Source organism: Sceloporus occidentalis, unplaced genomic scaffold (assembly GCF_023333645.1).
Source record: "Sceloporus occidentalis isolate IW3139 unplaced genomic scaffold, rSceOcc1.0.p SCAF_1, whole genome shotgun sequence".
Taxonomy (NCBI): domain Eukaryota; kingdom Metazoa; phylum Chordata; class Lepidosauria; order Squamata; family Phrynosomatidae; genus Sceloporus; species Sceloporus occidentalis.
Window position 1 is genome coordinate 171,373,154 of NW_028316981.1, and position 13,594 is coordinate 171,386,747.

General features: G+C 40.7%; 1 protein-coding gene across 13 annotated transcripts in view; it reads left to right on the forward strand.

Annotated features, from left to right (window-relative positions):
* Positions 1-13,594, forward strand: part of R3HDM2 (R3H domain containing 2) — a 189,182-nt gene that overhangs the window by 127,443 nt on the left and 48,145 nt on the right. For 11 of the 13 annotated variants that reach the window (XM_089482287.1, XM_089482299.1, XM_089482303.1 and 8 more), the window contains 6 exons: positions 640-780; positions 2,217-2,325; positions 3,692-3,787; positions 5,976-6,007; positions 6,106-6,159; positions 12,826-13,058. In XM_089482287.1, coding sequence (XP_089338413.1) covers positions 640-780; positions 2,217-2,325; positions 3,692-3,787; positions 5,976-6,007; positions 6,106-6,159; positions 12,826-13,058 — 665 coding nt within the window. The remainder of the gene's footprint in view (positions 1-639; positions 781-2,216; positions 2,326-3,691; positions 3,788-5,975; positions 6,008-6,105; positions 6,160-12,825; positions 13,059-13,594) is intronic. The other 2 variants (XM_089482320.1, XM_089482332.1) reach the window with 1 other exon arrangement.

The window sequence follows — 13,594 nt, forward strand, 5'->3', positions numbered from 1 at the left end:
ACCCACCTTAGTCTTTTTCCTGGAAACTTTAATAGTTCTTGGCATTTTTGAATCTTAATTTTTGAGCTGCATTAATTAGCTGCTCCAGTGAAAATTTGTTTGTCAGCTAAATGTCTCATTTTGGTTTAAGAGTTTGAAAAAATACTCAAGATGGCTTTCCAGTAAAGAGGTAATGCAGATGTTATTTTCTAGGGTGCTCCTTTTTCACATGCTGTACAGTCATGTACCCAACAAATATTACCGTTTAAAAAATAAATACCAGAAGTCATTATGCCTCACTGTAAACAACCTGTTTGTAACTGACTGCTGGACTTTCTTCTTTCATATCCCCTGTGTAGTTATGACTTGCTCTCATTTAAATAGCTTTCTGGTCTTAGGTTAAGAGATCAGTTGCTTTAGTTTAGGATTTTTGCAGAATAAATCAGAGTATGCTCTCTTCATTCCCTTTAATTATTTTCAGGACGTTGCTATGTATACCCAGGGTAATTTCATCCCCGCCCCCCCCGTCCCTTCAGCAAAGAATTTAAGTTTGAGCTTTTGGTTGAAAAGATGTAGCATGCAGTGTTTTTATTTATTTTTTAAATTTCATTTTCTCTTCTCTCCCTCCTACCACCCTACTTTGATCTTCACTTCCATCAGTAATCAGTTCAAGAAGTTTCCCCAAATGACCTCATATCATAGGATGCTTTTACACCGGGTTGCTGCCTATTTTGGCATGGACCACAACGTAGACCAAACTGGGAAAGCCGTCATTATCAACAAGACCAGTAACACAAGAATGTAAGGCAAGAATGGGTTTTGATCAGTTTGGGGTGGGAGGGAAGGGAGAACTAACAAGAATATGAGTGTTTTAAAGTGTGTTCATGAGGATTATTTCATTTGTATTATAGCCTGCTTATACATTTGGCCAGTTTTCCTTTTGTGTAAAATCTTAGGACTAGTAGCTTGTCCTAAGGTGGGCATAGGGAAGGTTCAGCTTTCCAGATGTTTTGGATTTCTATTCCCACAGTTCTTTACTATGAGCCACCCTGGCTCACAGTTCTGGGAGGTGAAGTTCAAAACATCAGGAGGGAAAAGGTTTCCCTAGCCCTGCCCTGCTCTGAGGTTACCTAGGCTGTTCCTGTGATATAGTTTGGGGCTTCCTTCATTCCAGCTTACTTTCTTATACCCATTTCTTTAAAAGGAGTGATGTTCTTTTCAATTGGCCTGTTGCCTTTGCATCCTGTTTTTTTTATTCCTTTTAATCAGGCCTCTTGAAAAATTCTTGGCTCCAAAACAGGTAGTGTTCACAGAATTTATTTCTCACTCCTATGCTTTGCTCATTCCTCATCCTTATCCTCAGATTCTTTCCATGGGAAGGAGTGGTGAGAGGAATCAGGAAGAGTTACTGCCTAGTGGATGGAGCTCATGTCTGACCAGTGAGCACAAACCTAAACCACTCTAGTCTTCTCTTTGGGTCTCTTACCTTGCCAGCTGGTCAGGAAAGAGAAGCTTTGGATATCCTTGAGCCTACAGTTTTGTTTCATGTAGTGTATATTGAAGCTTTCCAGAACACCATTATTTACATTGGCACTCGTTAGGTTTTGGTTGCTGTGTGATACAGGCTAGTTTGAATGGTCTCCCTTGAGCAAACTGAAACAGGATGACAAACTCCCCATCTTTTGTGGGTTATCCTTTGAGGAACAGGTTCCCTTGTAAGAGACAAGGGTGCATCAGTTGTATTGGGAGTTGACCTTCAGGCAGAACATGTCTTAGGAAATATGCTCTGGTTCTAATTGTAGACCAGACAAGAGAAGAATTTAAGGGCTTCTAAAGCTGAACTTTTGAGGTTAGCAATACTGAACACCTGATGTTTGTTTACAGGATTGAGTCTGGCCAACTATAGTTTATCTCTAGTCAAGGCTGATAGTTGGTAGTTAATGCCCAAGGCAGCTTTCATTGTTCTATCTGGATCAAATAAACCCATAGAGTGACACCAATAGGTGAAGCCATTTTGGGGATACGGTGGATAATACAGGATCGATCTTGTGACCTTTACTATCTTTTCCAGGACAGATTCTTGTATGTCAGGGTACAGATTGTGGATACCTCTGTCTTTTCCTGTCCTAAAGCGGTGGCTTACAGATGGATTCTTCTGATTCAGCAGACTGTAGTGTTCAGTCTCTTAGGTTTTCACCACCCCATCTAATGAAAGTTCATTTGCTTCTTCTCTGCAGCCCTGAACAGAGGTTCTCTGAGCACATCAAAGATGAGAAGAGCTCTGAGTTTCCACAGAGGTTTATCCTTAAGCGAGATGACACCAGCATTGATCGGGATGATAATCAGGTGAGATAGGCTGGAATATAACTGTTTGTGTGCTCTTCATTGTGGAAGTACAGGTGTGGTTTTATTGCTTTGGGTTTCTTACCAACTTGGTAAGTGTGCTTTTCCATCCCTTTTTTCCCCTTTCAAACAGGGGAAAGTGTCACATGGAAGTTTCTGCTATAATGCTTTCTCCGTCTTCTGCTTCCTCTTTTTTTAAAGCTAGTCCCAAGGTTGTTTGTGTGTTTGTTGTGTATCATGTAAACCTGTGTTCCCCCTTCAGAAATATTAAATGTTTTTCTACACTATTAACAGTGTTCACAAGGCATTCAGTATGTGTGTGCAGTGAGCTCTGACTCTTCCCATTTGCACTTGATCATATAATGTACTTTTGAGGAAATGCTGACAGAAATAGCCATCTCTTTACAAAATATGAGTATGTATCTTGGAAGAGGGAATTTTTTCACATTATTCATTTTTTATCTATATTCACCTATGTATAACAGTAAATATACATTGGAGTAAGCCCATGGATACTGAGGGCCAACTAAAAAAAGGCTGTGTCGTCCTTAGGATTGATGTCACCTGGTGCGGTCACTCTTGGGAGGGGACTTCCGGCGTGTGCAGGAATGTGCAAGAGTGGCTGGAAATACCCCGCATGCCCCCTGGGAGCAGCCACAGCACCAGGGTGCCTCCAAGTTGTGTCTGGGGGCCCAAAAAGACCCTTTGCGGGGTCTGGGTGACCCGAAAAGTCTCTGTGTGAGGTCTGAGAGCTGGCCTAATGCCATCCCCCTTCTTGGGTATCAGCCCCTTTCTGGGGTGTGACTGGTGCGATCTGCAGGCCCCCCCCCCCCCCCCCACACACACCCGTGATACTACTGAATAAAGGCATTATAACTTTTAGTAATTTTTTTTAAAACTGAAACTATATTTCTTAATACATAGTAATAATAAACATTTATTTATGTTTTGATACCTCACCCCCACAAATAGTTAACAGAAATTTATCACCTCTTTTAATCACAGAAATTTATCACCTCTTTTAATCAACAATCATTTTCAGAGAAATGGAATATATAATTAATTACATTTTGCACATGTCTGTCAACCTGTGTGCATTGCTTGTTTCAAAACAGGAAATTAGCTGTTATCATGTAGCTGTGATTTTTGAAATAAAAATTATTCTTACTGATACTTTTTAGCAATAGTGACATGGAATGTGGTATTTCTTCAGTTAGCTAACCCAGAGCTAGGGTACAGTTCTTAATCTAGAAGGAATTGTGTCAAATGGAGTTCCTAAATGGGATGCACCTCTAACATGCTGATTCACATCTGCTGTGCTCGTTGTATGCAAGATCTTAATCCAGCTGCTTTCTGTATATGAATTTAGATCAGAATCCCATTGCAGGATGGACGGAGGAGCAAATCCATTGAAGAGCGAGAAGAAGAGTATCAAAGAGTTAGAGAACGCATATTTGCACGAGAGGTGAGTGTAGAAACTTAAAAATAAAAACAGTGCTTCTAAATGGGTTTGTCAGTGTTCTCCCATCCAGGTTGCTGATGATGCGTTATGCCTGATTAACTTTAGCAGTGAAGTGAGAACTTCATTTAATCAATGAGAGAGGATTCTAGAGCAGTCTCCCTCAATCTAATGCTCTCCAGATTTATTTATTTGGAATTTTCGCTCCCATAATTTTTCCAGCCACCCATTCTGGCTGGAAGATTATGGGAGTTGTATTTCAAAACACCAGGTTGACGAAGGGAGTCCAACTTTGCATCCTTGCCTTCAGATCTGGATTGTGGTTATTGTTATTTCTCTGGAGCCAAGGAGATGTCAGGTACTCTGCTTATTCATCTGTAATCCATTTTGTATTATTGTTGTGACCTGAATGTCTGATAAACTTGAAGAAATGTGGTTCTTTCGACATGTTGAGCATGTGTGCGTACAGTGGGCCCTCCAGAACTCTGTATCTGTGATTTTAAGACACTAGATTATTATGCCTGATATTATTAAATGGTGGTGATGTGAATGCATACACACTTCCATGCATCTATGTTTACGGTGCCGCCATTTAAAAATAATGGGCATGGTCAAATCAAGTTTTTTCCTATCCGCAGTGAAGGAGAACCCCAGCAAAGCTAAAGGGCCCACTGTACCTCAGATGTTTCATAAATAAAAGGGGAAAAGTTTGTTTCAAGGGCTCCAAACTGAGTTACTATGAGTTAACAATCTTAACAATCTAGCAAAGGATGTGTGTGTTTGGAGAGAGGGGGATTTGGAGGCATCTTCTACTGGATGGCTAGCCCTGAGCCACAAGGAAATTATAGACATTCAGTCAAACAAGATGTGTGTGTGTGTGCGCGTGCGCACGCGCGCACATGCAGTTAGACACAAACATTTTACAGTCAGCCATCTGTATTGGCAGATTAGCCATCCGTGGACTGCAACATCCATGGATGGCTCTGCTGCATTATTGTGAATGGCAACGTGTGCATGCAGCCACACCAATGTGGTCATGTGCCTGTCTCACATCCATTGACAATAATGTGACTTGAGCTCTTGTGCTTTTTACTATCTGTGGTGTGTGTGTGTTCAAAGTGGAACCTCTGCTAATACAGAGGGGTGACTGTACAGGGAAATTAGATGCATTAAGTGTTTATCAGGCAATCTTGGTGAAAGCAGAAGAGGCCCAGTTTTGAACAAGTACCAGTTTTGGCAGCACAGATTTGATGAGGCAGCAGGAATAGCTCTTGCACTATTGTGTCACTAAGCCGAGATTTATTTATTTATTTATTTATTTATTTATTTATTTTATACGCCGCCTTTCTCCCCAAAGGGACCCAAAGCGGCTCACAACATTGTTTTACATTGGTGTATGGTCCAATGGGTTGTGTGTGGAGGCATTTGTACAGTGGAAACATGCTAAAAAAACCCTGCTTCCAATGCAATTTTAGTCCTTGAAAATTAGTTGCACTGTTGTTTTTTTAAAAAATTAAAATTCAGCCGTTTTAATATAAAGCATATTTATATTTAATATAAAGCATATTATGTTTAAATGAACTTGACAGCTTCAGCCAAAGTAAGGTATTTCCGTTGTAATACTGCAGTAAATAAGCGAAATGGCTGATGGTCTGGCCCATTGTGAAAGCAGGAAAGTCAAAGACCTCAAGGACATTAGTGCAAGAAGGGAAGACAGTAAAAGAGCAAGTGGAAAATAAAAATGATCAGTCATAACTATCCAGATCAAATATGTTTTCCATGTTAACTATTCCATTTCTAGGAAAAGTCGAGGAAGTGTTCCTTTTTGACTCTAGTAATCAGGGTGTCTTGCATCAAGTACCAGATTTCTTCTCTCACTTGCATGAGACTGTTACTGTGGGGGGTATATTTTGAGGCCACTTTCAACAGCTATGTAAAAATATCAAATATTCATATTTAAAAATAAATAAATAATAGCGTGTTCTATGCACTGTATATATCAAATGCCTCATTTCACTTGCAGAATTTGTGTCTTATAGCTGTAGTGCCAATAATTTTATAGCACTGAATTCTGGACCCCTTGTTTTCTAGAAAGTTCAGATGCATCTTGATTTCAGCCTGCTGAGAGCCAGTGTCTTACATGGTTTCTTCTTTTTGTTTCTATTTTCAATCCTGTGGTTCTGTTTGCTGGTAGTCGGGCCAGAACGGGTTCCTGAATGACAGCAGGTTAGTAGAACGCATGAATGCTCCCATTCATCAATCTTTTGTAAGGTGGAGGATCCTGTAACTCCATAACCATGCTTTTCTTTGATGTTAACCAACAGACTCTCCAAAGAAGGCTTTTCTTCTAGCTCTCACAAAAGGCGGCAGATCTTTAGGTACCTCTGTGTGATTTCTTGCATACATTTGTCTTGCAGACCAAGCTCGCACCATGCATGGCTGCTTGTGGAGTCCTTAAAGTTGTCATATCTTTTGCAACATCACTTTGTGTTTCTTTTCTCCACAATAAATTGAAAACTAAAACTTCTACTTATTCAGGAGTTTATATTTATCATTATTGGTCTCCACGAGCATTTAGTTGGGAAATAGGTTCCCTTGATTTCAGTGCAGCATTTTACCAAGTAAGTGTACTTAGGCTTATATGTGATGCAAGCTTCAGGTGAGAATCAGATGCAACAATTGGAGATTAAATCTTAGTGCAGGCAACTTTAACACCCCTAGCAGATGCAGGAAATTATTTTTTTCCATTTCATGAAATGCTTGGCTTTCTCTAACCTCTTGTAATGAGGTGGTTATTTGAAAAAAATTGACTAAAATTCTAGACACATATGCCCTTTGAGTATTCAAAGAAGTAGCCATGTTAGTCTGTTGCACCATTAAAAAAAGAAGAAAAGGGAAAGAGAAAAAAGGGAACTAACAGAACCTTTAAGATTAACTGATTTATATTATAGCATGAGCTTGGGATATGGTGGCTTAGTGGTTGAGTTTTGATGATCGGAAGGTTGGCAGTCCAAGGTTCAAGTGCCACATGATGGGGTGCGCTCCTGTCACTAGTCCTAGCTTCTGCCAAACTAGCAGTTCGAAAGCATTCAAATGCAAGTAGATAGATAGGTGCCAGTTCTCAGTGGGAAGGTAACAGCGTTTGGTGCAGTCATGCTGGCCACAGGACCACCAGAGCGGTCCTCGGACAGTGCTGGCTCTTTGGCTTAGAAACGGAGATGAGCACCACCCCCTGCAGTCGGTTACGACTTGACATTCATGTCAAGGGAGTACCTTTACCTTTTACCTATGAGCTTTTGTGGACTTCAGCCCACTTCTTCAGATGCAGGAACAGAGTGATATTAATGCCTCAGGATAGTAAACCTATTTAGACAGTTGTGGGAATGGGTTAGAATGTAATAGGATCCACAAGGATGTAAATTATGAGCCTTACTGTAAATCATCAAAATCATTTCAATCCTCCTGATGTATAGTACATGATTTACAAGGTGCAGTCCTTGAAGAAGGAAATTACAAAGAAGAGTGGAAAGAGAAACAGTTGAATTGAATTATATTCACAAGTTCCATTCCATTAGCAAAGCTATGAACAAAGATAATGCTTTCATACTGCACTACATGTATTAATACATGAGTTTTACCAGATCCTATCTGACCTTGAAAGCTAAGTAGGATCAGCTCTGATGAGTACTTATATAGGAGACTGCCACAAATAAAAGATTCTGTAGGCTATGTTTCAAAGGAAGGAACTGGCAAAACCACATCTGAATATTCGTTGCCTACGAAACCCCTATGAAATTCTTGGGGTCACCATAAGTCAACAGGCAGCTTTAAGGCACAAACACATGCACACACCCCTCACAACTGCACATGAATCTCCTCAGAAGGTTTTGACTCTGAAGGAACTGACTTTTGGTGAGCAGATTTATTGCCTTTCCATGTCAGTGCTAATTGACCACTGTAAAGATATGAAAAATCTGTATCATCTCATGCAACTTTTCCAAGATTTAGAGTGAGAGTCACGATTTGCATCTTTCTGGCACATATTAAATTCTGTCTCATTCCGACAACAGTATAAATGTGCTAAATAACCTGTGGCTTTAATGTCATTCTGTATTGCATCTGAAGAAGTGGATAGTCCAGTCTTAAAAGTGCTGTTAGATTTCTTTTTTTTTCTCCTCCCCTTTTCCTTTTCTATATACACTCCAAACAATTCAAAATTTGTATTAGGATGATAACTTTTGTTGCACCAACCAAAAAAGCATGTGTGCAAGTTTCTGAGATCTCTTACTCTCTTCATCAAGCAACATGTTAAAAGGAGCAGGCAAGGTTGGAGGTGGAGAAACAAAAATCAAAACAAAAATGGTCTTGGACATGTAATGGAGGATTGAGGGTCTGTAGACATACAAATGTTTGCCTACATGGTGATGTGATACTATTAGGTTTTATTTGGAATAGCCCCTAGACATAGTGGAAGTTGGAAAGGCTAAAAGGTCATTCTTCCATTTTTGGAAATGTAAAATCGTTCTGTAACCTCAGAACTGGCTGAAAAAAATAAATTTCACAAGGGTAAAGAGAAGCAGCAAGCCATTGTTTGCTGGCAGAACAGCTGAAGGAGCAATCTTATGAGAATGTCAGCAAGAATTTTCCACAAGGAGTGTCTCAGTAGGGAGAAAAGAGCTCAGGATATACCTTTTATCCCCTGCGAGAGCCACAGGTGGAAATATATCATGATTATCTTCTGTGGTTGGTAGACTTTTAAAAGACGTGGATATTGGTTATACTCTCATTCTGTTTTGTGTCATTTTTTGCATATCAAGTCCATTGCAGGCAATGGACAGGCTAAGAACCATTGCACAAAATGTAACCTTTGAAATCAAGTTGTAGCATAAGTTTCATCCGAAGGAGTAGACCAAATCTACAAAAGGTTATGCTACAGCTTCTTCTACATAGTTAGTCTTTCTCTTTAACAGACTTACCTAGGGTTAGAAGCATTGGGTTGCCACGGAGCTTCAGGGATCATGTCTCCTTCTTTTATTTTTATCTATTTCTGTATCAATGACATTTGTATGCTGCTCCAAACTGTAAAGTTCTTTGGATGGCCATAATAAATAAGTGTAGAAACAATTTGAATACCAAGTAAGATCTCACAAAAGATCTCAAAAGTGCCTAGATACAACAGCAGAAAGCAAAACCAACATCAACCCTAGTTAAAGCTCAGATTTTACAACTTGTCTGGTCTAGGCTGTAAGATTTAAAAGCCTTGTATGGATAAAGGTGCTGCCTACTGTCACTAAACAAGTCAAAGGGAAAATGTCTCTGGGATGGTGCTCTGTCATTGGTCTGCCACTGCTAAGCGGCTCTTTTCCTCTTGGCCACCCAGTCCCCTTCATTTTACAGGAAGGCTTAGATCAGGGATGCTGAAGAAGATCTAAAGATATTGGTAGATACACATGGGAGAAGGCAGCCTGGTCCCAAGTCATTTAGGCCTTGGAAGATTAAAACCTATGCTTTAATTAGGCACAGAAGTGAACTTTTAATTAGAAATGAATTTTAATTAGACACAGAAGTGCAGCTGACAAAACAGGGTGTTGGAGCATGGCTCAAGAAACAAATTCTATATGGCTCAGACCAAACTGTACCTGTCAAAGTCAGTCCAGCCTGTTCATTTCACTGGGGCTTGGACAGGCACCCATTCTGTTGCAGCGTCACATGGGTTAGATCTGTCCTCACACTCTGCTGCCCTTAATGGCAGCTGCCAGACTCTGCCTCTTGATGTGGCTGCTACCTCTTGGCTCATGGCAGGGCCACCTCTGGCATAGACATTGCTCTAATAAATTAGAGTTCTGTGCTAAATTAGTTCTTGTGGGAATCAAACCAAAGCAGGCGCCCAGCACAAACGAGGAATTCCTCTGCGGGCATGGCAGCTCGGCTTCAAGTGTTACAATGTAATTAAGAACTGAAGCACCAGGGGACATGGCTCACTGTTGCACTTGGCAAGGAAAAATATAGGCACTTTACTCTTCCAACATTTCCAGTTTTAGTTCACAGTGGCTCATGTGCAGTCTTGAATCAAGTGAGTGCTGTTATATGAGTTTGCCTGGAAAGCAAAGGTTTAAGAGCAAGATGTTCTTAACTCCTGCTCAGGGATGAGGCTTGTTCATTGGGTCTAAAGGGCACAATGCAGATGGACATCTCCTGGGTAAGCCTCCTAGAAATGAATGGGCATTGTTGTAAGATTACACTAGTCAGCTTAGATTTCCGTGAAATGTGGTGTTGGCTGTGGCTTTGTGTTAAAGCAATAAAACTGTAACTGCACTGAGGATAAAAGAAATTCCTGGTATATTTTGTCCAAGGTACAATTATCTTTACAGTTCTCAGTCTAGCTAGTGTTGCCAGCATTACATTCACTTTTAGGTATCTTACTGTCCAACCTCCTGCATAGAGGGAAAGGTGTGGAAAAATAAGCAGTAGAAGCTGTCCATAGGTTTCTTCTTCAGACTATAGAATAGCTGCATTTTATGGGAAGGCTCTGAAATGATTGTTAGCTCCACAGTAATTTTTGGGGGGTGGGTATGTCATTTGCAGTGGATGGTGCTTTAAAAAATTTTTTTCCTATCTAGGAAAAATCCTCAGATTCTCTGTTTGTTCCTTTAGCTCTACAGATGCCAAGTCTCCTAATTCAGACCTTCTGGGGTAGAAATGTAGGCAGATCTAACTTTTCCGAAAGAATAAAGTGGTTACTACTGTTAATACCTGGAACAGTACAGTGATTCTTCAATTTGCTATTGGAGGGTTTGACTGCCTCCTTAATCTGTTTCCTCATCCTTCAGTAGGGGCTTTCACAACCATCTGCAGTCTAATCTGGCCATTCTTACATTTAACAGACAAAGTCATCCTATCCTAATCTTTCTGACTCAATAGAGGAAACTTAATCTCGAAGATAACTCCTGGCTCTTTCAAACTTGGCAAACATGGATTTGTTTTGGTTTCTTTTAGAACTGAAGCACAGCCTCTTGTTATTGTCTTCTGCTCTGGCTGAAGTCCCTTACCCATCTTTGGCACTAAGCCACCTGGAGATAGCTGCAGACATGTTTAAGTGTGTGGCTCATTGATTGAAGCCTATTTTAATACTAGGAAGCTTTGTTGAATTTCTGATGTTAAACAAAGCCCCACTTTCAGAAAGCTAGAAGAATTGTGGCTGCTGTTGATTCTCTAGGATGGTCAGGTAGTCACCTGTGGAAAACAAAGGTGGAGGAAGGCTCTGAATGCACAGCCCAGTGCCTTTCAAATATCAGTTTTCCTTCAAGGGCACTCTTGGGCACAACTACTTCAGTCTTTGATCTGTGGCATTGTTGGGAAAGAAAATTCTGGATTGGAAAACAAAGCTGGAAACCAAATGTCTTGGTTGCACCCAAGAGTGCTTCTGAAAAAAGGATTGTACCTGAGAAATATTGGGTTTTTTAAAAAAAGATTTTGGAGTGTGTGGGCACTTGAGTACTTCTCCCTTTTCCTGCATTTGGTACCTTCCTGTTTTTATTCTTTTTCTCAGCATACTCTCCTATTCCACTAGTGATGCCTGAGACAGTGGTATCTTCTAGGTACACAGGAGTCACAGGGTTTGGTTTTTAAAAACAATAAATGTCTTATCCATTTGATGGTGTAGATGAGGTGGAAAGCCATATATCCCAAAGGTCTTGTGTTAAAACATATTCTCCACATATGTTGTGTTTTGAGCTCTTGTTTCTATTGTATGAGGATTGAGGACAGCAGTATCAAACTCCATAGTAATATTAAACTTTACTAGCTGGGGTTTGGAAAGTTACTTGGGCGGGGGCTTGGAAAGTTGCTTAATAAAACTAATTATTATCTATTACAATTCCATGTCCCAAAGTTAAAGAGTTTTTTTAAAAGCCACTCTTTTTTCATTATTCAAAAATAACTGAGGCAATTACATTCCCTTCCCATTAAAATTTTCCAAAGTACTGTCTTGTGGCACAAAAGACACACAGGTGGTAAAGTCATAGCCCCTGTAACTATAAGGGTAACTGTAGCAGTTACAATTACATTACAAAAGAAGTTGATCTCTCTCATCTCATAACATAATTTTGCTGTATCTCTGTTACTGCAAAAGAGATGAATTACTTTCAGCATTCAGTAGGTGAGATAGAAATCAGTTGTTGCACATATGTTAACATTCATTATATGGTCACTATAGAAATTGTGTTAAGTATACAAGTAAAATATGTCCTCTGCGTAATGGCCTTCTGGTCCCTCCATCACTTTTTTCAAACGTTATCCATGCAACGTCCTTTATTGAAGCACAATTAGCTTACTTGCTAATTAGCTTACTTGCTGTTCACCGCTATGATCTTTGGAATAGCGGTATATAAATAAAACAAATTAAATTAAATTAATTCTTGGTACCTAAGACCAGTATTGCCAATTTCTGGGGAATTCCCCGAAATCTGGGGAATTTAATTAATTTCTTGAAGACATTGCAAGCAAGTAGCAGGATAGGCTCATCATACTGTGTAAACTCCCAAATAATTATGAGTTGTAGAAGGGGTGTTGGTAAAGGTTGGAGCCATCTGCTACAGCTTGCTTGCTGACTTAATGGCTCATCCTCCTAGGCCTACTATTTGAGAGAGGTAGTTCTGTCTGCTGTCAGATCAGAAAGGCATGTTCAGATCAGAAACATGTCAGGACATGTTTGCATTCAGAATATCTTTTTCTGCTAAGGTACTCTTGCCTGGTCAGATTAATTCACCTTTGCACCTGTTGTTTCTGAATAGCCACAATACAGTCCATTCTACACACAAGGCAGTCTGTATTGTCAGGAGCAGCCTGTAAGACTTGCCTGCCTCTGTGCTAGTGTGTTTAAGGGGCAGCAGCACTCATGTGCTTCTGAGTCGGTCCTTCTCAGTGTAGCTACTTGTGCTTGTTTGTCTGTCTTCCTAACACTAAACAATGCATTGCTTGAATGTACAGACATTTTGCTTCTTTCTAGCCCCTGGTAGCATTAACCCCAGTGATCTCTGATGCAGGGGCAATCGGGATGGACTCAGCCGGACTTCAGGCAGCCGCCAGAGCAGCACAGAGAGCGATCTGAAGTCATTGGAGCCTCGGCCATGGAGCAGCACAGACTCGGATGGCTCCACCCGCAATCTGCGCCCTCCTGTTACCAAAGCCAGCAGCTTCAGTGGCATTTCCATCTTGACGCGAGGAGACAGCATTGGTGGCATTGGCAAAGGAAGCGCCAGCAGGACTGTCAGGCCAGGTATTGCTTTCCTCTTTACTGCCCTTGCTCAAGTAAAACAAGTGGACATTAAAAAGGCAGTTGTGAGCCTGTCATCAGGAGGGCAAACCAGAATTACGATTGTCCCTGTCTCCTGAGAACTTGGCATTGATTTCTTTGACATAAGTGAAAATGTGTCACAGTGGCATAAGTCTTTTCCTTGCTGCACTTGTACTTCTTAGTGCTGCATAAACAAGATGCCTTGAAGAAGAGAAGATCTGGAGCCACCCTGAGAGGGGATATACCATCTGCTGAGACACTCAGTAGTAAGCCTTGCCCTAGGCTGTAAAGATGATAGCAGTGAAACCTTGGAGTTGGCAGTGGAGAGGCAACCTTGTGGGAGTACCCTTCTACACACTCTCTTCTGTTCCAGAAATAATCTAGATGTTTGCAAGGTCCAGGCCCTGGATGCACCATAGGCCCTGCTTTATGACTGCAGTCTTCTGTGTATCATTGGCCAAATTAAAAATGCACCAAGTTTGATCAAACTTTGCTCTTGTGTACCTTTGTTGTGAGAT